General features: G+C 39.7%; 1 protein-coding gene across 1 annotated transcript in view; it reads left to right on the forward strand.

Moving 5' to 3' along the window:
* The window catches only part of COG5 (component of oligomeric golgi complex 5), a 368980-nt gene that overhangs the window by 3376 nt on the left and 338655 nt on the right, over window positions 1-26949 (forward strand). The window contains exons 2-5 of the mRNA XM_050785204.1: window positions 2177-2316; window positions 5606-5663; window positions 11583-11637; window positions 11740-11809. Coding sequence (XP_050641161.1) covers window positions 2177-2316; window positions 5606-5663; window positions 11583-11637; window positions 11740-11809 — 323 coding nt within the window. The remainder of the gene's footprint in view (window positions 1-2176; window positions 2317-5605; window positions 5664-11582; window positions 11638-11739; window positions 11810-26949) is intronic.

The following is a 26949-nucleotide window of genomic DNA, read 5'->3' on the forward strand; positions in this document are numbered from 1 at the left end:
CTGTATCTGTGTTTACTGTGTTGTTAGGTAAATGTGTGCTTGTTCCCCTTGTAAATTATGAATTCTTTGGAGGCAGAGGTTTATGTTCGTCTTTGTGTGTTCAGTGTCTAGTGGTCTAACTTAGTGTAAAACTAAATTTCCTATATCAGTTACTTAATCAAGAAATTTGGGAATCATCCTTGTTTGTTTTACCTGATCACCCATTTTCAGCTTGTCAGTAAGTCCTACATCCTATGCAGTGTGAATATTTGTCAAATTTGTCACTTTTGACGTTCTTAGTGCCACTTATTCAGGTCTTATTCAGGCCTTCATTATGTCACTTAGGCTGTTAACATAGTACTTTACTGGCCTCTGTGGTTGTATTTCTTGGGTATATTGTTAATTGGCTTTGTGGGAAAATAGAAAAAGCCCTGATTTTGTAGTGTTTGCTGATTGCCATGGTGTAAATACTCTCACCATCGTAGATTTTAAGATATCTGTGTGAAAGGTCAACTGGCTCACAGAATTCCTGAAAATGTAACAGTCAGTGCTCAAGAGCCGCAAGAGGCAACTTCAGCACATTGCTGTGTGACTAATCCTTTTTCCATCATCCTCTATACAGCTGCCAGGATTATTGTTTTGGAACATAAAGCGGATAGTGCAGTTTCTTGGCTTAAACGAGATATGGTTAAACATTTTGAATGTCTTACAAACCTCTTTTCAAACTGCCCTCCAACCTTTGGAACCACATCTGTCATTCTTTACCATTTCTGCCCAATATACACGTGCTACGATCTAGACACACTGAAATCAGTATTCCCCTTATTTCTCAAAATATGCCATGGCATTTGCCACTGCTGAGCCTTCCCTTTGCTTGGAAGGGCTTTTTTCATTTGTCTGGCTGACAGGATTCTTAGTTCTGAGAAGCACTTGGCAAATTAGAAGGAAATGTGGTTCTCAGACTTAAAAGTAGCCAAGTAGCAGTTTCCTTCTTTCATTCCACTACATTTTAAGAGTAATCAAGAGTATGAGACTTTATTTTTGTTGTTGTTGTTACCAGAATGATACTATCAGCTGATGTATAGATTTGTTAATTCATGGAACGTGCCATGTGTCTGGTATTGTTCAGACACTGAAGATGAGTTAGCAAACAAAACAAAGACCTTCTTTCCCTCTTGGAGCATACATTATAGCGGATGTAGACAATTTAGGTTTTCTTATAAGTACTCTATTTTGCTTGTTTCATCATCTCTCCGAAGGCAGCTTTAATTGTATCTACTATATCATTAGGAGATTTGGTACATGGTTACCATGAGCTCCCTTCTGGGTATCTATTTTTAACTTTCAATTCTCTTAATTTTTCTTTCATCCATAGATTTGTGGATTTCTATATTGAGGGATATCTTTTTAACATCTAGAATTACTTCTGTTTTCTGTCTATTAGGGGCCTATTTTAAACAACTTTTCTTTCCGTTAACGTATTTCACTCATAAATCCTAAATTTCAGTAACACCTATAAATTTATATTTCATATTGTTACTACAATTCCAGATTCACTTTGCTATAACAGTATTTGTGTATTGATCTAGAGATATCTGAGGCCATAAATATTTTATATATATAGCCAATTTTCCTGTTGTCTTTTCACTGGCAATGATCTTGTTGTGTTGCATTAATAGTTATAGCTAGTAGTTATTTTTTTTGTTTTTTGGTTTTTTTTGAGATGGAGTCTCGCTCTGTTACCCAGGCTGGAGTGCAATGGCACAATCTCGGCTCACTGCAACCTGTCTCCCGAGTTCAAGCTATTCTTCTGCTTCAGCCTGCCGAGTAGCTGGGATTACAGGCACCTGCCATCATGCCCAGCTAATTTTTGTATTTTTGTAGAGACGGGGTTTCACCATGTTGGACAGGCTGGTCTTGAACACCTGACCTCAGGTGATCCACCCGCCTCAGCCTCCCAAAGTGCTGGGATTACAGGCGTGAGCCACTGCGCCTGGCCAGTAGTTATGTTTTTAATCTCTTTCTCAATGTTATACTTCTTTTTGGGTCATGATAAAAGTAAGCATTAAGCAGTGTAGTGGAGTGGTTCAGAGTATGGGATCAAAATATGTTAATTATGATTATCATTGTTCTGTTGTTTAATAACTGGTTTAGTACAGGGTAATTAAGGACTTTTCCTTATTTTTCCCCAATCCAGAGTGTTATAGTGACTTTTTAAACGAAGGCTTTGATGTAAAGACTTACACTTCTCAATCTATTCATCAAGCTGTAATTGCTGAACAACTAGCAAAACTTGCCCAAGGAATCAGTCAGTTGGACAAAGAACTACACTTACAGGTAATTCTGATTTTCAGGGTCCCTATGGATATTTAGCCTAAAGTGATAATTTAGCATTTTTGTAATCTTATTAAATACAAATGCATATTTACATGAAGAAGTGCATACTTAACCAGTGTGACTTATTTTTCAAAGTAAATTTTTGAAATTTTCTGTAAACCACTTTTTGTTTGTTAAAAAACTAATATACCACCTCACTAAAGCCTTTCATTCATACTTCCTGTTCACCACCTTAACTGCTGTGCAACGAATTTAGTGGGCAAAAAATAGGATGTGTTCGATAAAGATAATAGAAAATGGAATTTTGGAAGTAAAACAATGTGAATAAGAAAAAATTGGGATGTTACATTGGCAATTCATACTTTATAAGCACAAAATGTAGCATTTGCTGAAATTACAGAAAGTTGATAAATGTTATTCTGAGTAGGATACAATATGAGAAGTTAGGAGACGGGTCCTACTTTTAGCTATGCTGTTAACTGACTTTAATCTCACTTAATGTCTTTAAGTCTAGCTTTTTTGTTTGTTTTTTAATCTATCAGATGGGTTGGAATAAGCAAGAGGAAGAGGAGACTGTAGTAGATAACTTTGAAGATTCCTTCCTCTCCTAAAATTGTGTAATTTTTATAGGGAGATTTTATGGTATAATTTCTAGTGTTGCCTTTGATAGAGTAGGTATTTAATACATATTTAAATGAATGAACGTATGTATGAAACATCAATCGTTTACCAGGAAACATAGATTTGGTATAACCTGAGACATATCCACTTGATTTTTTGTGTGTCTTAGTTTCTTTGAGTGGCTTAGATAGGACTGGGATGACTTCTAAGGTCATTTTAACTCTAAAAGTCTGATTATATATAATTTGATTTCAATCTTTATTGGCAGATACTTAGAAAACACGTTTAGGCCAGGTGTAGTGGCTCATGCCTGTAACCCCAGCACTTTGGGAGGCCAAGGTGGGAGGATCACGAGGTCAGGAGTTCCAGACCAGCCTGGCCAACAGGCACTACCCCATTTCTACTAAAAATACAAAAATTAACTGGGCGTGGTGGCGGGTGCCTGTAATCCCAGCTACTTGGGAGGCTGAGGCAGGAGAATCACTTCAACCTGGGAGGTGGAGCTTGCAGTGAGCCGAGATCGTGCCGTTGCACTCAAGCCTGGGCAACAACAGCAAGACTCTGTCTCAAAAAAGAAAGAGAGAGAGAGAGAAGTTATAGTAGCCTAGGATGTGAAGTAGAGGAAGTCTGGGAGTCTCAGTAGTCTATATCAGTGAGATGTCTAAAACTGTAAAATATTTACTATTAGGGTTTAGTGCAGGAACTAGAAATCACTCTAAGAAAGACACTTCATACAGAGAGTTTGGATACTTATAAAATTGTTGGGTGAATAGCTAGTGGACTGAGTTGAAGGAACTACCACAGATACAATACAGAGGCCTGGAAGTACCTGTTCTTACCTTCCATGCCAGTGCTAAAATTCTGCTTCTAGATACCTGATGACTAAATACTGGAGTGGTCAATGTGGTTCTCTTAACTGTGTCTAAATTCTCAGGTCTCAGAACCTTTATTACTAGCTGAAACAGTAAGCTTTCCTCTCTCTCTTTCTCTTTTTTTTTTTGAGACAGAGTCTTGCTCTGTCACCCAGGCTGGAGTACAGTGGCGCAATCTCAGCTCACTGCAACCTCTGTCTCCCGGGTTCAAGTGATTCTTGTGCCTCAGCCTCACAAGTAGCTGGGACTACATGCGTGCACCACCACACGTGGCTAATTTTTTTGTATTTTTAGTAGAGACAGGATTTCACCATGTTGGCCAGGCTGGTCTCAAACTCCTGACCTCAAATGAGTCACCCACCTCGGCCTCCCAAAGTGCTGGGATTACAGGTGTGAGCCACCGTGCCTGGCCTAGCTTTCCTCTCTCTTGTCTTCCACAACTCTTGGAAAAATCATTTAATTGGTTGCAAGGGAGTCTATGAAACTATAGTTTCAGGCTTTTTAACCTTACCAAAGTATTACTAGTGATAAAAGAGAATAGATAATTTTAAGAAAGTTTGTCTTGTTAAGATGGACATATTGAGGACCGTATCCGTAGACTGGGAAAAATTTGGACATCTTCTGGGAACCTTACAAGTAACAGACTGAGATGACCAAGGGTAATACTTTGAGTAGATATGAGAGAAAGATACTTGACAGAATGACAGTGATATCTGTAACAGGACAAAGTGGAGGATTTAGGGGTTCCAGTGAATTAATCTTTGGTGATTAAGAACTTCAGTCAGCAAACTAGACATGAAACTTCATATTCGTTGGAATAGAAGGCACACAATAATAAGGATTCCTGCATTATTCTAAAGATTTGAATGATTTCTTGATGTTTCTGGGAATCTCTTGCATGTGGCCTTTAACTTGTAACCTTCTTGGTTTTTTTGTTCTGGCCATCTGCAGTGCCCTAATTTTCATAAAAGTATCAAACATCTATAGGGAAAAGGATTTGCTGTGGGTGTGTGACACTGGGAAACTGGAAGCAGAGAGATGTTCAGGTATAGGTGAGCACTGAGTGCTGTATCTTTCCAGAGTAGGATGTGGCCTTGGTGGTGCTGAATCAAATTCAAGAACAAAGAGAACCTGATGTTTGAAAATATTCTTTAAAGGGAAAACATAGTAATGGTGTGGCAACAATGAGCTGGTTTTGTACATTTTTTGGCACAACTCCACTTGTGCATTTCATTAAGATAGCAAGGGGCTTACCTGAATGTTTGTGTTCCCCTAACATTCATATGTTGAAACTTAATCTCCAATATGATAGTATTAAAAGCTAGGGACTCTGGGAGGTGATTAGTGCCCTTCTAAGAGAGGCCCGAGGAAGCTTGTTTGCCCCTTCCACCATGTGAAGATAGATACAAGGTACCATCTATGAGGAATGGGTTCTCACCAGATGCTGAATTTGCCAGTGCCTTGTTGTTGGACTTCCCAACCCCTAGAACTGTGAGCAATAAAAATTTCTTCTGTTTGTAAATTACCCAGTCTAAGGTATTTTGTGTTTGTAGTCCAAACAGACTAAGACAGGGCTAAGAAAAGGCTTTAACTCCTCTTGCTCTGTGTTGAACTGTAAATGTATGTGTGTTCCTGCTTATAACTCATCTCAGACACACCTTAAAAACCTGTGTTTTTTTCTTTTGTATTTGTATTTGCCTCATTTCTACTCCAAGCGAGACCTTCCATTCTACATTGTGGTTACAAGGAAAAATATCTAACAGAGCAAAAGCTAATCATTTGTTTTTGATTTTCAGGTTGTTGCAAGACATGAAGATTTACTGGCACAAGCAACTGGGATTGAGTCGTTGGAAGGTATATTTCTATTAACTGCTAGAGATTATGTAGGACTAGACCAGGGATTGGCAAGCTTTGGCAAGCTACTTTGGATGGGAAGTATTTTAGACTTTGCCAGCCACATAGTCTCTGTTGCAACTACTAAACTCTGCCATTGTAGAGTGAAAGTAGCCAGATAATATGAAAACGAATGTGTGTGGCTATGTTTCAGTAAAACTTTAGTAAAACTTTGCTGGCCCCTGAGCTACATGATCTGGGTTCAAATCCTTGTTTTACTACTTACTAGGTGTTTGACTTTGGGCAAGTTAGTTAACCCTTCTCTGCCTCAGTTTTCCTATTTGTAAAAGAGTATAATATGTACTAACATAGCATTATTCTGAGGATTAAATGAATTAGCAAGATACTTAGAACAATGCCTGCACATATTTAGTGCACCTGTGTTAGTTAATTAAAACAATAAAAACATCAACAATACCAGAGTGGGTAGTACTGGAAGGAGGCTGGAATTTTTTTCTTATTTTTGCCTTTCTTGGAGCCTTTTCTGCAACTCTTTTTAGTGAAAGTATAGTCGAATAATAATTGGATTTTTATTTTTACAAATCTGCTTATTTTTGTTTGACTAAATATTTTATGAATTTTTCATTCCCTCTTGATTAAATTAAACTACATCTCATAAATATGAATTGTTACTATTGTGTTTTACATTATTGTGATTACTATTTTTAATCATTGTACATCAAAATAAAGATAAGTGGTTTTTCCCTATGTTGATCAAATTCTTGAGAGAGGATATTGTTTTCTGTGATGTAACATTCTGTAATGCTTCCCCCAGTATTTCTTATGTACCAAAAGATATTAACTTATTCTCAGCATGTACAGTATTTCTAAGATACCCTGATGAAGAACTTAATATTTTTGGAAATAGTTGTTTGAAATCTGGAATACATATCTGACTAGGTTTTTAGGAAAATTAAGAAGCTCTAAGTAATGATTGACTTAGTACTGGAAATTAATTATTATTTTTAGTCATTTCAACTTTTATTTTAGATCCAAGGGGATATGTGTAGGTTTGTACCTGAGAATATTGTATAATGCTGAGGTTTGGGATACAAATGATCCTGTCACCCAGGTAGTGTGCATAGTATGCAACAGTTAGGTACTCCCTCCTCTAGTAGTCCCTATTGTCTATTGTTGTCATCTTCAAGTCTATGAGTACCCAATGTTTAGCTCCCACTAATAAGTGAGACTGTGTGGTATTTGATTTTTCTCTTCCTGCCTTAATTTGCTTAGGATAATGACCTTCAGTTCTATCCATATTACTGTATAGGACATGATTTCATTCTTTTTTTATGGCTGTGTGGTATCCATGGTATATATGTACCATGTTTTTAAAATCTAATTCACTGTGGATGGGCACCTAGGTTGATTCTATGTCTTTGTTATTGTGAATAGTGCTGCGATGAACATATGAGTGCATGTGTCTTTATGGTGGAACAATTTATTTTCTTTTGAATGTATATTCAGTAACAGAATTGCTGGGTCGAATAGTAGTTCTGAGTTATTTGAGAAATTGTCAAACTTCTTTCCGCGGTGGCTGTACCTTCCCACCAAGAGCGTATAAGCATTCCTTTTTCTCAGCAGCCTCACCATCATCTGTTGTTTTTTGACTTTTTAATAATAGTCATTCTGAATGGTGTGAGATGGTATCTCATTGTGGTTTTGATTTCTCTGAGGATTGGTGATGTTGAGCATTTTTTTTATGTGTGTGTTGCCTGCATGTATGCCTTCTTTTGAGAAATGTCTCTTTTTGTCTTTTGCCCACTTTTTAATGGAGTTGTGTTTTTGCTTGTTGAATTAAGTTTCTTATAAATTCTGAATATTTGACCTTTGTCAGATGCATAGTTTGCAAACATTTTCACCTGTTCTGTAGGTTGCCTGTTTATTCTATTGATAGTTTTTTTGGTTGTGCAGAAGCTCACTAGTTTTAATTATGTGTTTAAATCTCATAATATTTTTATACATTTCTGAGAGCAAGTAATACTTTAATGGCAATTTTTAAAACATACTAGTTTTTTATTTATAAGGATGGCATGGTAGTACATTGAGTATATATAGGTCTAGATGAATCACCACAACAGAAATATTTCTCACTGTGGCTTTTAAATATGTGTTCTAGTTCTTTAATGTGCTTGTTTTTCCCAGGACGTTCTTCAAAGATTAAAATATTTGAAATACACTGCTAGACTGAATTGGAATGATTATGTCTTGTACAAGTGTGTAGAGTACAAAGGTTGGCTACTTTATTCCTATGATTATCTCAGAATATTCACTAGATTATTTGAACATAAAATATTGAAGTGTAGGCCAGGGTGCAGTGGCTCATGCCTGTAATCCCAGCACTCTGGGAGGCCAGGGTGGGAGGTTCACTTGATCCTGGAATTCAAGAGCAGCCTGCGCAACATAATGAGACTCTATCTCTATAAAAAATAAAACATTAGGTTGGCATGGTGGTGCATGCTTCTAGTCGCAGCTACTTGGGAGGCTGATGTAGGAGGATTGCTTGAGCCAAGGAGGTTGAGGCTGCAGTGAGCTGTGATTGTGTCCCTGCCCTCCAGGCTGGGTGACAGAGCAAGACCCTAGACCCTGTCTCAGAAAATAAATAAAATAAAAAACTTTAAGTGTGAATTGCTTAGTATTCATTTTAGCATGATGTGTCTAAGTATTTACTAGAATGTTATTTTGAGATGCTGAAAAATAAGTGTGGTGTATATACGTATTAGAAAAATTGAATATTATTTTAGCATCTACTTCATCTGCTTTATTCTCCTAAATATGTAAAATTTTTTACCATGTAAGTAGTTTGGAGGTATGTTTAAGCCTATTTTATTTAAAAATGTCCTTTTTTAAAATATTCTTCCAAATATTACTTTGAGAATTTGCTAGGTTTCAGAAAGCTATAGCAATAGAGTTTTTGTTTTCATGGAATTTTGAGAAATATTTATTAAGCTTATAATATAAAAAGAGGTAACCTCCCATCCTGGCTAACATGGTGAAACCCCGTCTCTACTAAAAATACAAATAATTAGCTGGGCGTGGTGGTGGGCGCCTATAGTCCCAGCTACTTGGGAAGTTGAGGCAGGAGAATGGCGTGAACTTGGGAGGCGGAGCTTGCAGTGAGCTGAGATCGCGCCACTGCACTCCAACCTGGGCAACAGAGCGAGACTCCGTCTCAGAAAAAAAAAAAGTAGCCTCATTCATTTATTTTTTCCTTCAGGCCATCAAATAGTAATTAAGAACTTGTTAAGTACTAGGCACATGTGAACGATAGACAAAGTCACTGTCCTTTTGGAACTATGTTCTGGTCCTGGAGGTAGATTGAAAAAAAAAGTACAGATAGAAAACAGGGCTGGGCATGGTGGATCATGCCTGTAATCCCAGCTACTTGTATGCTGAGGCATGAGAATTGCTTGAACCTGGGAGGCAGAGGTTGCAGTGAGCTGAGATCATGCCACTGCACCCCAGCATGGGCAATAGAGTTAGACTGTATCTCAGAAAACAGAAAGAAAAATTTTATTTGTAAATTCTGCAGAGAAATGAAACAGGTGATGGGGATGGATGAAGGCGAGGGAAGGCCTTTTTGAGAAGATGACATTTGAGTCAAGATCTAAGATAAGGAGGAGCCATCACGGGAAGATTTGGAGAGAAGACTGAACAATAAATGGGAAAGCAGGAATTAACTTGGCATGTTTGAGGGACAGAAAGTAGCCCAGAATAGTGAAGGAGGGAGAGAATCGTAGATGAGGTTCTTGGGAAGGAATTTGGATTTAATTCTAAATGCAGTGGTAAACCATTGGAAGAGTTTTTTGGTTTTTGTTTTTGTTTTTTTTTTTTGTTTTGAGACGGAGTCTTGCTCTGTCTCCCAGGCTGGAGTACAGTGGCCAGATCTCGGCTCACTGCAAGCTCCGCCTCCCGGGTTCACGCCATTCTCCTGCCTCAGCCTCCTGAGTAGCTGGGACTACAGGTGCCCGCCACCTCGCCCGGCTAGTTTTTCGTATTTTTAGTAGAGACGGGGTTTCACCATGTTAGCCAGGATGGTCTCGATCTCCTGACCTCGTGATCCGCCCGTCTCGGCCTCCCGAAGTGCTGGGATTACAGTCTTGAGCCACCGCACCTGGCCAACCATTGGAAGAGTTTAATCAGGTTATTGTATGATGAGATTAATACTCTGAATAGTTTACTCTGATAGCTCTATAGAAAAAGGCAATGGTGGAAGCTTCCAAACTAGTGTCCCTGATATTAGAATAGTTTAAGTTGATGATGCCTTGGATTAGAGGGGTGGCAGATGGAGTAAAATGTAGGCAAAGCTGATAGGATTTGTTGATGGCAGATGAAAGAGCTGATGGAAAAAAGTCACCATGAGTTATTCCTAGGATTTTGGTCTCAAAAATTGGATAGATAGATGATGGTATGAGTAATGGAGATGTCATAGCCTGGAGAGAAGTATGATTTTTGATGGGTTGCATGGTAGGGCATAAACTATCTTGGGTATCTTAAATTTGATGTAACAGTAGGAAGAGAGAGAAAGAGGGCAGAGAGATAGGGAATGAGAACATAGGCAGATATATAAAGAAAATCTTTTTACATAGATATATGTGTATACGTCTGTATATGTGTGTGTGTATAAAATCAGTATTTTATTGAACAGATACTATTTAAAACTTTGGAGTTGAATGAAATTCCTGAAAGATTGTAGATGGAGAAGAGCAGATGGCTGAGGATCACATCTTGGGGTACTCCAGCACATGTAGAGGTCTGCCAGAGGAGAAGTGGGAACAACTAATGAGATAATAGGAGACCCAGGAAGTGTGTTGATTTGAAAGCCTAGACAAAAAAATGTTTCAGAAAGGGAGTAGTCAACTGCTGTGAATTTCTGAGAGCTTGAACAAGGTTAAGACAGAACCAACAGTAGAATTTGGCAACTCGTAGATTTCTGGTGACCTTGATAAGATCTGTTTTGGTGGAGTATGGGTGGAAACCCATTGAGACTGGGTTGTGGAGAGAATATGATGTAAGAAAATGGTTATAAGTAACGGCAGTTTATTCTTGGCAGTTTGTGGTGAATACACCACAAAACCAGCGCAAAAGTGGGAATCTTTGGTTCAGAGAGGATTCTGTTGGACTAAACTGTGTTATTATACTTGTATGCTGATAGGAATGTTTATTTGTTCTAACATTACTTCACTTAAAATATGACGACATGTCTATACTTAAATTTAGCTATTACTATGCTTTCAAAACAACTATGCCAGTTGGATATAGAAACTGAATTTTAAAGAATGGCCTTCAAAATAATTAAATATCTGTACTAATTGAAAGCCTAAATAATAAAATTTAAGCTTGATCTTCCTGAAAATATTTTTCCAATTTTGTGAAAATTTCCTCCTGTTGTAAGCCTAGAGAGTTGTAGATTAAGCTGTGGGCTATAGTTTTAATATAGGAGTGATGGGGCAAAGGGGATATCATGGAGGATCAGTCATACTTTTTTGGTAATGTATTAAAATATATGTAACATAAAATTTATCGTTTTTAGCATTTTAAAGCATACAATTCAGTGGCGTTAAGTACATTTACAGTGTTGTGCGACCATCCTCACTATCTAGGTCCAGAACTTTTCCATCACCCCAAATGGAAACCCCACATCCATTAAGCAGTCAGTTTCCATTCCCTGTCAGGCTTCTTTTGTGAGGCAAAGATTGGAGGGGGAGACCAGTTGCAGGCTTTTACAGCAGTGTGGGTAAAAGATATTGGTTGCTTGGATTAGGATGGTGACAGAAAAAGTTAAAATTATATATGCATGTATTTTCTTTTAATTAAACTTTTTACCCAGTTGGATGCCCTGTAAATTTGTAAAGCCAATGTAAGCTTCTGTTTTCCTAGGTGTTCTTCAGATGATGCAGACGAGAATTGGGGCTTTACAAGGAGCTGTTGATAGGTACTGTTCTTAATTTTATAAATAAATGAAATGGGAATATTTTTATCCATTGATATTTTGAAAATGATTTTATTCTGACTCCTCTCTTTTCTTTTTCTTTAGGATAAAAGCAAAAATTGTTGAACCATACAATAAGATAGTTGCCCGTACTGCACAACTAGCAAGACTTCAGGTAGTTTCTTACTTTTGTTTCTTTAGACTTTATTATTCATTTTGTTTTCATAAGTGGACAAAATTGAAGAGTATGAGTTTGGAAGAAGTAAGAGAATGGGAACAGAAGGTAAGAGAAAAGGAGAAAACAATACTAAAAAGCATTAAGATGTCTAGCTCAAAAAATACAAATCTAAAGTGAATTATTTTCACTGTCATTGCAGTATATAATTGTTTATTAACTTATATCTTCTTCAATTTCTTTCATCAATGTTTTTTACCTTTCAGTGTATAGATGCTTCACCTCCTTGGTTAAATTTATTTCTAACTTTTTTTTTTTGTAGCTCTTGTAAATGGGAAATGGGATTGTTTTTCTGATTATTTCTTTGGATAGTTCGTTGTTAGTGTATAGAAATGCTACTGATTTTTGTATGTTAATTTTGTATCCTCTGACTTTACTGTATGCATTTTTTCTAGCACTCTTTTGATGGAGTTTTTAGGGTCCTTTATCTACTTTTCTATCTAAAGGATCATGCTGTCTGCAAACAGGGACAATTTTACTTCCCTTCAGGTTTGGGTGCCTTTTATTTCTCTCTTGCCTAATGACGCTGGCCAGGACTTCCAGTGGCTATGTTGATGAGTAGTAGTGGTGAGAGTGCGCATGCTTGTCTTGTTCCTGATCTTAGAGGAAAAGCTTTCAACTTTTCACTGTTGATTATGATGTTAGTTGTGGGCTTGTTGTATATGGCCTCTATTGTGTTGAGGTACATTCCTTCTATAACAATTTTTTTTGAGTTTTTAACTTGATGTGTTGTTGAATTTTACCAAGTGCCTTTTCTGCATCTATCAAAATGGTATGGTTTTTGCCTTTCATTCTGTTAATGTGGTATATCATTTATTGATTTGCACATGTTGAACCATCTCTGCTCCCCAGAGATAAACCTCACTTGATCATGGGGCGTGATTATTCTAATGTGCTACTGAATTCAATTGGCTAGTATTTTGTTGAGGATTTTGCATCTGTGTTGATCAGGAATACTGACCTGTAATTTTCTTTTCCTGTAGTGTCTTTGGCGTTGACAGAAGGGTAATATTGGCCTGATAAAATGAGTTTAGAAATATGTTTCCATCTTTGGTTTTTTGGGGAGAGTTTTAGAAGGATTGGTATTAGTTTTTCTTTAAATGGTTGGTAGAATTCAACAGTAAAACCATCAAGTCCTGGGCTTTTCTTTGTTAGGAGACTTTTTATTACTGATTTAATCTGTGTACTCTCTATTGATCTGTTAAGATTTTATTTCTTTATGATTCAATTTTGGTAAGTTGTATATGTCTAGAAATGTATCAGTTTCTTCTAAGTTATCTGATTTGTTGTCATATAATTGTTCATGGTAGTTTCTTATAATTCTTTATATTTTTGTAATATCAATTATAATGTTTTCTTTTTCATTTCTGGCTTTATTTGAGACTTCTTTTTTTTCTTAGTCTAGCTAAGGTTTTATTGATTTTATTTATCTTTTCTTTTTTTTTTTTTTTTTTTTTTAATTTATTTATTATTATTATACTTTAAGTTGTAGGGTACATGTGCATAACGTGCAGGTTTGTTACATATGTATACTTGTGCCATGTTGCTGTGCTGCACCCATCAACTCGTCATTTACATCAGATATAACTCCCAATGCAATCCCTCCCCCCTCCCCCCTCCCCATGATAGGCCCCGGTGTGTGATGTTCCCCTTCCTGAGTCCGAGTGATCTCATTGTTCAGTTCCCACCTATGAGTGAGAACATGCGGTGTTTGGTTTTCTGTTCTTGTGATAGTTTGCTAAGAATGATGGATTCCAGCTGCACCCAAGTCCCTACAAAGGACTCAAACTCATCCTTTTTTATGGCTGCATAGTATTCCATGGTGTATATGTGCCACATTTTCTTAATCCAATCTGTCACTGATGGACATTTGGGTTGATTCCAAGTCTTTGCTATTGTGAATAGTGCTGCAATAAACATACGTGTGCATGTGTCTTTATAGCCGCATAATTTATAATCCTTTGGGTATATACCCAGTAATGGGATGGCTGGGTCATATGGTACATCTAGTTCTAGATCCTTGAGGAATCGCCATACTGTTTTCCATAATGGTTGAACTAGTTTACAATCCCACCAACAGTGTAAAAGTGTTCCTATTTCTCCACATCCTCTCCAGCACCTGTTGTTTCCTGACTTTTTAATGATTGCCATTCTAACTGGTGTGAGATGGTATCTCATTGTGGTTTTGATTTGCATTTCTCTGATGGCCAGTGATGATGAGCATTTTTTCATGTGTCTGTTGGCTGTATGAATGTCTTCTTTTGAGAAATGTCTGTTCATGTCCTTTGCCCACTTTTTGATGGGGTTGTTTGTTTTTTTCTTGTAAATTTGTTTGAGTTCTTTGTAGGTTCTGGATATTAGCCCTTTGTCAGATGAGTAGATTGCAAAAATTTTCTCCCATTCTGTAGGTTGCCTGTTCACTCTGATGGTAGTGTCTTTTGCTGTGCAGAAGCTCTTTAGTTTAATGAGATCCCATTTGTCAATTTTGGCTTTTGCTGCCGTTGCTTTTGGTGTTTTAGACATGAAATCTTTGCCCATGCCTATGTCCTGAATGGTACTACCTAGGTTTTCCTCTAGGATTTTTATGGTATTAGGTCTAACATTTAAGTCTCTAATCCATCTTGAATTAATTTTCGTATAAGGAGTAAGGAAAGGATCCAGTTTCAGCTTTCTACTTATGGCTAGCCAATTTTCCCAGCACCATTTATTAAATAGGGAATCCTTTCCCCATTTCTTGTTTCTCTCAGGTTTGTCAAAGATCAAATGGCTGTAGATGTGTGGTATTATTTCTGAGGACTCTGTTCTGTTCCATTGGTCTATATCTCTGTTTTGGTACCAGTACCATGCTGTTTTGGTTACTGTAGCCTTGTAGTATAGTTTGAAGTCAGGTAGCGTGATGCCTCCAGCTTTGTTCTTTTGACTTAGGATTGTCTTGGAGATGCGGGCTCTTTTTTGGTTCCATATGAACTTTAAAGCAGTTTTTTCCAATTCTGTGAAGAAACTCATTGGTAGCTTGATGGGGATGGCATTGAATCTATAAATTACCTTGGGCAGTATGGCCATTTTCACAATATTGATTCTTCCTATCCATGAGCATGGTATGTTCTTCCATTTGTTTGTGTCCTCTTTGATTTCACTGAGCAGTGGTTTGTAGTTCTCCTTGAAGAGGTCCTTTACATCCCTTGTAAGTTGGATTCCTAGGTATCTTATTCTCTTTGAAGCAATTGTGAATGGAAGTTCATTCCTGATTTGGCTCTCTGTTTGTCTGTTACTGGTGTATAAGAATGCTTGTGATTTTTGCACATTAATTTTGTATCCTGAGACTTTGCTGAAGTTGCTTATCAGCTTAAGGAGATTTTGGGCTGAGACAATGGGGTTTTCTAAATATACAATCATGTCATCTGCAAACAGGGACAATTTGACTTCTTCTTTTCCTAACTGAATACCCTTGATTTCTTTCTCTTGCCTGATTGCCCTAGCCAGAACTTCCAACACTATGTTGAATAGGAGTGGTGAGAGAGGGCATCCCTGTCTTGTGCCAGTTTTCAAAGGGAATTTTTCCAGTTTTTGCCCATTCAGTATGATATTGGCTGTGGGTTTGTCATAAATAGCTCTTATTATTTTGAGGTACGTTCCATCAATACCGAATTTATTGAGCGTTTTTAGCATGAAGGGCTGTTGAATTTTGTCAAAAGCCTTTTCTGCATCAATTGAGATAATCATGTGGTTCTTGTCTTTGGTTCTGTTTATATGCTGGATTATGTTTATTGATTTGCGAATGTTGAACCAGCCTTGCATCCCAGGGATGAAGCCCACTTGATCATGGTGGATAAGCTTTTTGATGTGTTGCTGAATCCGGTTTGCCAGTATTTTATTGAGGATTTTTGCATCGATGTTCATCAGGGATATTGGTCTAAAATTCTCTTTTTTTGTTGTGTCTCTGCCAGGCTTTGGTATCAGGATGATGTTGGCCTCATAAAATGAGTTAGGGAGGATTCCCTCTTTTTCTATTGATTGGAATAGTTTCAGAAGGAATGGTACCAACTCCTCTTTGTACCTCTGGTAGAATTCAGCTGTGAATCCATCTGGTCCTGGACTTTTTTTGGTTGGTAGGCTATTAATTGTTGCCTCAATTTCAGAGCCTGCTATTGGTCTATTCAGGGATTCAACTTCTTCCTGGTTTAGTCTTGGAAGAGTGTAAGTGTCCAGGAAATTATCCATTTCTTCTAGATTTTCCAGTTTATTTGCGTAGAGGTGTTTATAGTATTCTCTGATGGTAGTTTGTATTTCTGTGGGGTCGGTGGTGATATCCCCTTGATCATTTTTAATTGCGTCGATTTGATTCTTCTCTCTTTTCTTCTTTATTAGTCTGGCTAGTGGTCTGTCAATTTTGTTGATCTTTTCAAAAAACCAACTCCTAGATTCATTGATTTTTTGGAGGGTTTTTTGTGTCTCTATCTCCTTCAGTTCTGCTCTGATCTTAGTTATTTCTTGCCTTCTGCTAGCTTTCGAATGTGTTTGCTCTTGCTTCTCTAGTTCTTTTAATTGCGATGTTAGAGTGTCAATTTTACATCTTTCCTGCTTTCTCTTGTGGGCATTTAGTGCTATAAATTTCCCTCTACACACTGCTTTAAATGTGTCCCAGAGATTCTGGTATGTTGTATCTTTGTTCTCATTGGTTTCAAAGAACATCTTTATTTCTGCCTTCATTTCGTTATGTACCCAGTAGTCATTCAGGAGCAGGTTGTTCAGTTTCCATGTAGTTGAGCGGTTTTGAGTGAGTTTCTTAGTCCTGAGTTCTAGTTTGATTGCACTGTGGTCTGAGAGACAGTTTGTTATAATTTCTGTTCTTGTACATTTGCTGAGGAGTGCTTTACTTCCAATTACGTGGTCAATTTTGGAGTAAGTACGATGTGGTGCTGAGAAGAATGTATATTCTGTTGATTTGGGGTGGAGAGTTCTATAGATGTCTATTAGGTCTGCTTGCTGCAGAGATGAGTTCAATTCCTGGATATCCTTGTTAACTTTCTGTCTCGTTGATCTGTCTAATGTTGACAGTGGAGTGTTGAAGTCTCCCATTATTATTGTATGGGAGTCTAAGTCTCTTTGTAAGTCTCTAAGGACTTGCTTGATGAATCTGGGTGCTCCTGTATTGGGTGCATATATATTTAGGATAGTTAGCTCTTCCTGTTGAATTGATCCCTTTACCATTATGTAATGGCCTTCTTTGTCTCTTTTGATCTTTGATGGTTTAAAGTCTGTTTTATCAGAGACTAGTATTGCAACCCCTGCTTTTTTTTGTTCTCCATTTGCTTGGTAAATCTTCCTCCATCCCTTTATTTTGAGCCTATGTATGTCTCTGCGTGTGAGATGGGTCTCCTGAATACAGCAGACTGATGGGTCTTGACTCTTTATCCAGTTTGCCAGTCTGTGTCTTTTAATTGGAGCATTTAGTCCATTTACATTTAAGGTTAAGATTGTTATGTGTGAACTTGATCCTGCCATTATGATATTAACTGGTTATTTTGCTCATTAGTTGATGCAGTTTCTTCCTAGCCTCAATGGTCTTTACATTTTGGCATGTTTTTGCAATGGCTGGTACCGGTTGTTTCTTTCCATGTTTAGTGCTTCCTTCAGGATCTCTTGTAAGGCAGGCCTAGTGGTGACAAAATCTCTAAGCATTTGCTTATCTGTAAAGGATTTTATTTCTCCTTCACTTATGAAACTTAGTTTGGCTGGATATGAAATTCTGGGTTTAAAATTCTTTTCTTTAAGAATGTTGAATATTGGCCCCCACTCTCTTCTGGCTTGTAGAGTTTCTGCTGAAAGATCTGCTGTTAGTCTGATGGGCTTCCCTTTGTGGGTAACCTGACCTTTCTCTCTGGCTGCCCTTAAGATTTTTTCCTTCATTTCAACTTTGGTGAATCTGGCAATTATGTGTCTTGGAGTTGCTCTTCTCGAGGAGTATCTTTGTGGCGTTCTCTGTATTTCCTGGATTTGAATGTTGGCCTGCCCTACTAGGTTGGGGAAGTTCTCCTGGATGATATCCTGAAGAGTGTTTTCCAACTTGGTTCCATTTTCCCCCTCACTTTCAGGCACCCCAATTAGACGTAGATTTGGTCTTTTTACATAATCCCATACTTCTTGCAGGCTTTGTTCGTTTCTTTTTCTTCTTTTTTCTTTTGGTTTCTCTTCTCGCTTCATTTCATTCATTTGATCCTCAATCGCTGATACTCTTTCTTCCAGTTGATCGAGTCGGTTACTGAAGCTTGTGCATTTATCACGTATTTCTCGTGTCATGGTTTTCATCTCTTTCATTTCGTTTAGGACCTTCTCTGCATTAATTACTCTAGCCATCAATTCTTCCACTTTTTTTTCAAGATTTTTAGTTTCTTTGCGCTGGGTACGTAATTCCTCCTTTAGCTCTGAGAAATTTGATGGACTGAAGCCTTCTTCTCTCATCTCGTCAAAGTCATTCTCCGTCCAGCTTTGATCCGTTGCTGGCGATGAGCTGCGCTCCTTTGCCGGGGGAGATGCGCTCTTATTTTTTGAATTTCCAGCTTTTCTGCCCTGCTTTTTCCCCATCTTTGTGGTTTTATCTGCCTCTGGTCTTTGATGATGGTGATGTACTGATGGGGTTTTGGTGTAGGTGTCCTTCCTGTTTGATAGTTTTCCTTCTAACAGTCAGGACCCTCAGCTGTAGGTCTGTTGGAGATTGCTTGAGGTCCACTCCGGACCCTGTTTGCCTGGGTATCAGCAGCAGAGGCTGCAGAAGATAGAATATTTCTGAACAGCGAGTGTACCTGTCTGATTCTTGCTTTGGAAGCTTCCTCTCAGGGGTGTACTCCTCCTTGTGAGGTGTGGGGTGTCAGACTGCCCCTAGTGGGGGATGTCTCCCAGTTAGGCTACTCAGGGGTCAGGGACCCGCTTGAGCAGGGAGTCTGTCGCTTCTCAGATCTCAACCTCCGTGTTGGGAGATCCACTGCTCTCTTCAAAGCTGTCAGACAGAGTCGTTTGCGTCTGTGCAGAGGTGTCTGTGTGTCTTAGTTTACTGTGCCCTGTCCCCAGAGGTGAAGTCTACAGGGACAGGCAGGTTTCCTTGAGCTGCTGTGAGCTCCACCCAGTTCGAGCTTCCCAGCAGCTTTGTTTACCTACTTAAGCCTCAGCAATGGCGGGCATCCCTCCCCCAGCCTCGCTGCTGCCTTGCCGGTAGATCACAGACTGCTGCGCTAGCAACGAGGGAGGCTCCGTGGGTGTGGGACCCTCCCGGCCAGGTGTGGGATACGATCTCCTGGTGTGCCTGTTTCCTAAAGCGCAGTATTGGGGTGGGAGTTACCCGATTTTCCAGGTGTTGTGTGTCTCAGTTCCCCTGGCTAGGAAAAGGGACTCCCTTCCCCCTTGCGCTTCCCAGGTGAGGCAATGCCTCGCCCTGCTTCAGCTCTCGCTGGTCGGGCTGCAGCAGCTGACCAGCACCGATCGTCCGGCACTCCCCATTGAGATGAACCCAGTACCTCAGTTGAAAATGCAGAAATCACTGGTCTTCTGTGTCGCTCGCGCTGGGAGTTGGAGACTGGAGCTGCTCCTATTCGCTATTTATCTTTTCAAAACACCAACTCTTATAGCAAGGCATGGTGACATTTCTGTAGTCCCAGCTACTCGGGAGCCTGAGATGGGAGAACTGCTTGAGCCTGGGAGGTAGAAGTTGCAGTGAGCCGAGATTGCACCATTGTACTGGAGCCTGGGCAACAGAGCAAGACCTTGTCTCAAAAAAAAAAAAAAACCCAAAACACAACTCTTGGTTTTATTAATCTTTATTGTTTCCTAGTCTATATTTAATTTATTTCTGCCCTGATCTTTATTATTTTCTTCCTTCTACTAACTTTGGGCTTTGTTTGTTCTTTTGCTAGTTCTTGAAGTTTAATGTTAGGTTATTTATTTGAAATCTTTTTTGATGTAGACATTTATTGCTATAAACTTTCTTCTTAGTACTGCTTTTGCTGCATCCCATAACTTTTGGTATATCGTGTCATTTGTCTCAAGATATTTTAAAATTTATCTTTTAATTTCTTTAATCCATTGGTTGCTCATAAGCATGTTTTTTTTTTTTTTTTTTTTTGAGAATTTTTTTGGTGAATTTTTCAAAATCCATCCTTTATTGATTTCTAGTTTAATACCATTGTGGTTGGAAAAGATATTTGATATGATCACAGTCTTCTTAAGTTTGTTAAGCCTTATTTTCTGGTCTAACATATGATCTATCCTGAAAAAAGTTTCATGTGCATTTAAGAAGAACATGTATTCTGCCACTATTGGATGCAATGTTCTGTATTTGTCTGTTCAGTTTGTTTGGTCTAGAGTGTAGTTAAAGTCTGTTGTTTCGATATTGATTTGTTGGTTTTTTCTTTCTTTTTTTTTGAGATGGAGTCTCACTGTGTCACCCAACCTGGAGTGCAGTGGCCTGATCTCTGCTCACTGCAGCCTCCGCCTCACAGGTTCAAGCCATTCTCCTGCTTCAGCCTGCCGAGTAGCTGGGATTACAGGTGCCCGCCACCACACCTGGCTAATTTTTGTATTTTTAGTAGAGATGGCATTTCACTGTGTTGGCCAGGCTGGTCTCGAACTCCTGACCTTGGGTGATCTGCCTGCCTTGGCCTCCCCATGTGCTAGGATTACAAGTGTGAGCCACTGCGCCTGGCCTATTTTCTTTCAGCACTTTGAATAGATCATCCCTGTCTCTCCTGGCTTATAAGATTTCTACTGAGAAATCTGTTCATAGCCATCTTGGGATTCCTTTGTATGTGATGTGCTTCTTTTCTCTTGCTGCTTTCAAGATCCTCTCTGTTTTTGATTTTTTACAATTTGATTGTAATATATCTTGGGGTAGTCTTGTTTACACTGAATCTGATTGGAGGTCTTTGAGCTTCCTATACCTGGATATTTTTTATCTTTCCACAGATTTGGGGAGTTTTTGTTATTATTATTATTAATTTATTAATTTATTTTTGAGACGGAGTCTCGGTCTGTAGCCCAGGCTGGAGTGCAGTGGTGCGATCTCGGCTCACTGCAAGCTCCTCTTTCCGGGTTCATGCCTTTCTCCTGAGTAGCTGGGACTACAGGCGCCCACCACTGCGCCTGGCTAATTTTTTGTATTTTTAGTAGAGACGGGGTTTCACCGTGGTCTCAATCTCCTGACCCTGTGATCTGCCCGCCTCGGCCTCCCAAAGTGCTGGGATTACAGGCATGAGCCACCGCACCCGGCCTGTTGTTATTTTTTAAAATAAACTTTCTTCTCTCTCTGCTCCTTCTGGGACACACATAATATGTAAATTGGATTGCTTGATGGCATCTCGTAATTCTCAAAGGCTTTCCTTACTCTTTTTCTTTTTTCTTTTTGTTCCTCAGGCTGGATCATTTCGAATAACCCCTTTTCAAGCGCACTGATTCTTTTGTGTGATTGAATCTATTGTTGAAGCTTTCTTTGGAATTTTTTTAGTTCAGTCGTTGTGTTCTTTAGCTCCAGAATTTCAGTTTGGTTCATTTTTGTGGTTTCTGTGTCTTTGTTGAACTTCCCATTTTGTTTGCTTATTGTTTTCCTGATTTTGTGTACTTGTCTAGTTGTATTCTCTTGTAGTTCATGGAGTTTTTAAAAGATGGTTATTTTGAATTATTTGTCAGGCAGTTCATAAACCTCAATTTCTTTAATGTTTGTTCCTTTGGTGGTATTATGTTTCCCTGATTGTGATTCTTGTTGCCTTGTATTGGTGCCTGCACATTTGTAGAAGTAGGAACTACTCCACTCTTTGCAGACTGGCTTTGGCTGGGAAAGTTCTTCACCAATTAGCCTGACCAGAGATTCTAGGCAAGCTTTCTGATGTGGTCTGTGAGCAGGCTTACTGCTGGTGTCTTCAGGCAGGCTGTTGTGGTACCTAGGTTAGCAGGTGCACAGGTCTGGTGCTTGGGTCCATGAGGTTTGGTCTGCAGACTATATTTACTGGGGAAAATGTGGGTCATGAGTTTGCTGGAGCAGACTTAGATCCAGGGTTCACAGTGCCAAGCTGGCCCCCTGTGGAATGGACCTATTCGGGGCCTACTCCACAGGAGCTGGTCTGAAGCCTAGTCCCTTGGGAGCTGACCTGGCACTGGGACTGGCCTTGAGCTTGAATCTGCAGGAGCCAACCAGTTGCTGGAATGGGCCTGGCACCTGGGACCGTGGGAATGGGCCTGGAACCTGAGTCCACAATGCCTGGCTTTCACTGTCTCCTGGGACCATGGGGGTGGGCTTGGAGCCTGTGAGTCAGGCCTGGGTCCTGGGTTTACCAGGGTTAGCCTGGAGCTTGGGTTTGCGAGGGTGGTCCTGGAGCCTTGGTCTGCTGAAGTAAGCCTGGGCTCTGCATCCACTGAAGGCTGGGGTCTGTGGATGCTTGCTTTGTGCCTAGAGCCATGAGAGTCTGTCTAGAGGCTGGGTGAGTGAGTGCTGGCCTGGAGGCTGGGTCTTCAAGGGCTTGCCTGGAGACTGGGCCACTGAGACAGGTGTGAGTCATCTGGTCTTGGGAGCTGGCCTGGCACTGGGTTCTGCGATGAGCCTGGACCCTGGGTTTGCCAGAGGAGGCTGGGTTCTGCTGGGATGGATCTGGACCCTGGGCCTGCCCGAAGAGCCTGGACTTTGTGTCTGTTGGAGTGTGGGGCCGCAGGGGCTGACTTGGAATGTGGACCCATAGGGCAGGCTTGGAGCCTGTGTCCGTGGGTGCTGGCCTGGTGTCTGAGGCCACAGGTGCCAACCTGATGCTGGGGCAGATCTGGTGTTTGGGGCCACGTGGGCTGCTCTGGAGCATGAGGCTTTAGTGGCTGACCTGGTGCTGGAAGTCTGTGTGCTAACCTGGCACTAGGGCTAGCCTGACATCTTGGGCTATGCAGGGTTGCCTGGTGCTGGGTTGGGCCTGGAGCCTGAGTTGGGATTAGCCTGAAGCCGAGGGCTGGTCTGGGACCTGGGGTCACTGGGACCAGCCTGGTAGTGGTGTAGTCTGGAAGTACTGGCCTGGAGTCGGGCAGGGGCAACCTGCCCAACACGATTTTAATGGGGCAGGCCTAGTGTTGGGGACTGAGGCAAAGTCCAGTGCTCAATTCCTTCTCTTTTCTCTGCTCAACGAGCATCTGTCTCCTTGCTAGCTGGCTTGTATTGGGGGATACAGGTAATGTGACACTGTCCTTCCTACTCTCTTTAGTGTGTCTCTTTTTATTTCTGTGCTATATTTAGGTGCTATAATGTCTCACCTGGTTTAACTTTTGTGAAGATAATTTGGATAGTGGTTCAAGTTAATGTGTCTGCAAGCTGGAGTCCTGGAAAGTCTTCCTCTACCATCTTACTAATGTCACTCATAAACATATCACATTGATTTTTGTAACTAAAAATTATGCTTTAATACCCTGTTTTTTGGAAAGTATCCTTTTTCAGATTCATCTATATTGCTTTTTTTTTTTTTTTTCTAGACAGAGTTGTGCTTTGTTGCCTAGGCTGGAGTGTAGTGGAGTGATCTTGGCTCACTGCAGCCTCCACCTCCCAGGTTCAAGGATTCTCCTGCCTTAGCTTCCCAAGTAGCTGGGATTACAGGCACCTGCTACCACATTTGGCTATTTTTGTTGTCGTGTTTTTAGTAGAGACAGGGTTCACCATGTTGGCCAAGCTGGTCTCGAACTCCTGACCTCAAGTGTTCCACCTGCCTCGGCCTCCCAAAGTACTGGGATTACAGGCGTGAGCCACCATGCCTGGTCTTGCTTATTGTTTTGTTTCATTTTTATTGCTGTAGAATATGTCATTATATGAATATTCTGCTTATGGACTTTGGATTGTTTCCAGATTGGGACCATTATGAATAATATGGCTGTGAAAACTTTTTCACAAATATATGTTGGCTCATGTAATACCCCTTTGTATAAGTTATATCCTGGGAATGAGATTTCTGGGTTATAGGGTTTCTGATTTTCAACTTCATTAGATAATGCCAAACTATTTTACCAAATGGTTATAACACATATGCTATCAGTATATGAGAGTTCCTTTTAGTTTGTATCCTTGCCAACACTTAGTATTGTCAGACTTGTTAGTTTTTGCTAATATTTTAGGTATGTGGTGGTGTCTTGTTGTGGTTTTGTTTTTCTAGGAACTAATTACTAAGGAGATTGAACCTCTTGTGAGTCATCTATTACGTGTGTTTGAGATATCCCTGTGCCTACCCGTTTTTTTCTTCTCGCTCTTCTGTGTTGTTGGAGAGAAATTAAATTTATCCAGTTTTTCTTTTATGGTTAGTTCTCTTTTATGAAAAATTCTCACAAGATAACGTTCTGTACTCTGAAGTTATGAAGATATTGTATAATGTCTTCAAAAACATGTATTGTTTTGCCTCATATGTTTAGATCTATAATCTACCTGGAATTGCTTGTACATTTACTAACCTTTTTTATTAAGTATCTAATCTGCTGTTAATCCCATCCTGTGTGTTTTAAAATGTTGCCTAATATAGTTTTCTTTGTATTTTTTTTTTTTTTTTTTTTTGAGATGAAGTCTTGCTGTGTTGCCTAGGCTGGAGTGCAGTGGCATGATCTCGGCTCACTGCAACCCCGCCTCCTGGGTTCAAGCGATTCTTCTGCCTCAGCCTCCTGAATTGCTGGGAGTACGGGCGCATACCACCATGCTCAGCTAATTTTTGTATTTTTAGTGGAGACGGGGTTTTAACATATTGGCCAGGCTGGTCTCGAACTCCTGACAGCCTCCATCCCAAAGTGCTGGGATTACAGGTGTGAGCCACCATGCCCGGCCTATAGTTTTCATCTCTAGTATTTGTTTTTGTGTCTTTTTATATGTTCTCTTTCTGTTATGACATTTATATTTCAATTTCATTTATATACATACATACACACACACACACACACACATATGTATGCTTGTTTGTTTGTTTGTTTGTTTGTTTAAGACAGGGTCTCACTCTGTTGCCCAGGCTGCAGTGCAGCGGTAAGATCTCAACCCATTGCAATCTTCGCCTCCCAGGCCCAAGCTATCCTCCCACTTCAGCCTCCTGAGTAGCTGAGACTATAGGCACGCACCACCACACTCAGCTAATTTTTGTATTTTTTGTAGAGACCAGGTTCTGTCATGCTGCCCAGGCTGGTCTTGAACTCCTGAGGTCAAGCATTCCACCTACATTGGCCTCCCAAAGTGCTGGGATGACAAGCATGAGCCACTGTGTCCATCCGACATTTATGTTTTCATTTACCTTCTTGAAGATATACATGTTTATAATTTTTTTTTTTTTTTTCCAAGACACAATCCTGCTCTGTCGTCCAGGCTGGGGTGCAGTGGCATGATCGTGGCTCGCTGTACCCTCCGCCTCCTGGGTTCAAGTGATTCTCCTGCCTAAGAAGCCTCCTAAGTATCTGGGATTATAGGCAAGTGCCACCACACCTGGCTGATTTTTGTATTTTGAGTAGAGATGGGGTTTCACCATGTTGGCCTGGCTGGTCTTGAACTCCTGACCTCAGGTGATCTGCCTGCCTCAGCCTCCCAAAGTGCTGGGATTATAGGCGTGAGCCACTGTGCCCAGCCTATAAAATAAATTAACATTTAATTCTTTATTATTTCTAGGTTTATTTTTGTTGATTGGCTTTTCTTCTTGTTATGGGTTTTATGTGTTTTGCTTCTTTACATACCTGGTAATTTTTTATTGGATATTAGAAATGTATATTTTGTGTTTAGAGTTCCTAGATTATTTAAAATTTCTTTTAAATAGTGTTGGACTTTTTTCTGGTTCACACTTAAGTTACTTGGAATCAGTTTGATCTTTTTTTCTTAATTAATTAATTAATTAATTTTTTATTTGAGACAGGGCCTTGCTCCGTCACTTGGGCTAGAGTATAGTGGGGGCAGTCTTGACTCACTACAACCTCCAACTGCTGGTCTCAAGCAATCCTCCTGCTCTAGCCTCCCAAGTGCCTGGGACTACAGGCACATACTACCATGCCCAGCTAATTTTTTTTTTTTTAATTTATTGTAGAGATGGGAGTCTCACCATGTTGCCTAGGCTGGTCTCAAACTCCTGGCCTCAAGTGATACTCCTACCTGGCCGCCCAAAATGCTGGGATTACAGGTGTGAGCCACCATTAATCTTTTTGAGATTTAGTTTTAAATCTTTGTTAGTACAGGTCCAGAACAGCCTTTAACCTAGGGCTAGTTTAGCCCTGTTTACTATTAGGTCTTTCTACGGTGGTTGGTGAGAACATGTGTGAGCTCTGTGAGTTGTTTCAGTGTTTCTTTTCCTGTGCTTCCTCTCACACATGCACAGATTGGTACTCAGAAGACTTGCAGCTATTTTTCTGCTTATCTCCACAACGTCTCTTTTTGCAGCTTCTTTTTCTCCAATTCTCTGCCCACAAACACTAGCTTTTTTGGCTTTCTTGAAGTGTAATCTCTGCTTCCCAACTTCAGAGAGACTGTCATGCTCTGTTTCCCTTCCCTTCCTTTCCCTTTGCCGTGGCCTGAAAATTTTCTCCCATTGGTAATCTGAGACAACTGTTAAGCTCATTTTCTTGTTTCTCTCAAAGATCACAGACCTGCGTTTTCTGTTATGGAATTATTGTCCAATTATTCATTCCTGTTGTCCTAAAATTATTTCGTGTATTTTGTTCAGTTTTCTAGTTGTTTAAAATGGAAAGGTAAGTCTGACCCTATTCCATCATTGTTAGAAGTCACACTCATTATTAAAAATTGAGTTATAAGTTATGTACCATAAAATAATCACTTTAACATGTACAGTTTAGGAGTTTTTACTATATTCACAAGATTGTGTCTTGTGAATATAATATCTAATTATACTATAATATTATCTAATGCCAGAATATTTTCATTACCCAAAAAAGAAACTCTATGCCCATTAGCAGTTATTCCCTCTGTCCACTTCCCTACGCCAAGCTCTCAACCACTAATCTGCAGTCTTCCTTTTTGGATTTCCCTATTCAGAACATTTCATAGAAATGGATCATTCATTATGTAGCTTTTGGCTTCTTAATGTAATATTTTCAAGGTTCATCCA

This window comes from Macaca thibetana, chromosome 3 (genome assembly GCF_024542745.1).
Source record: "Macaca thibetana thibetana isolate TM-01 chromosome 3, ASM2454274v1, whole genome shotgun sequence".
Lineage (NCBI taxonomy): Eukaryota > Metazoa > Chordata > Mammalia > Primates > Cercopithecidae > Macaca > Macaca thibetana.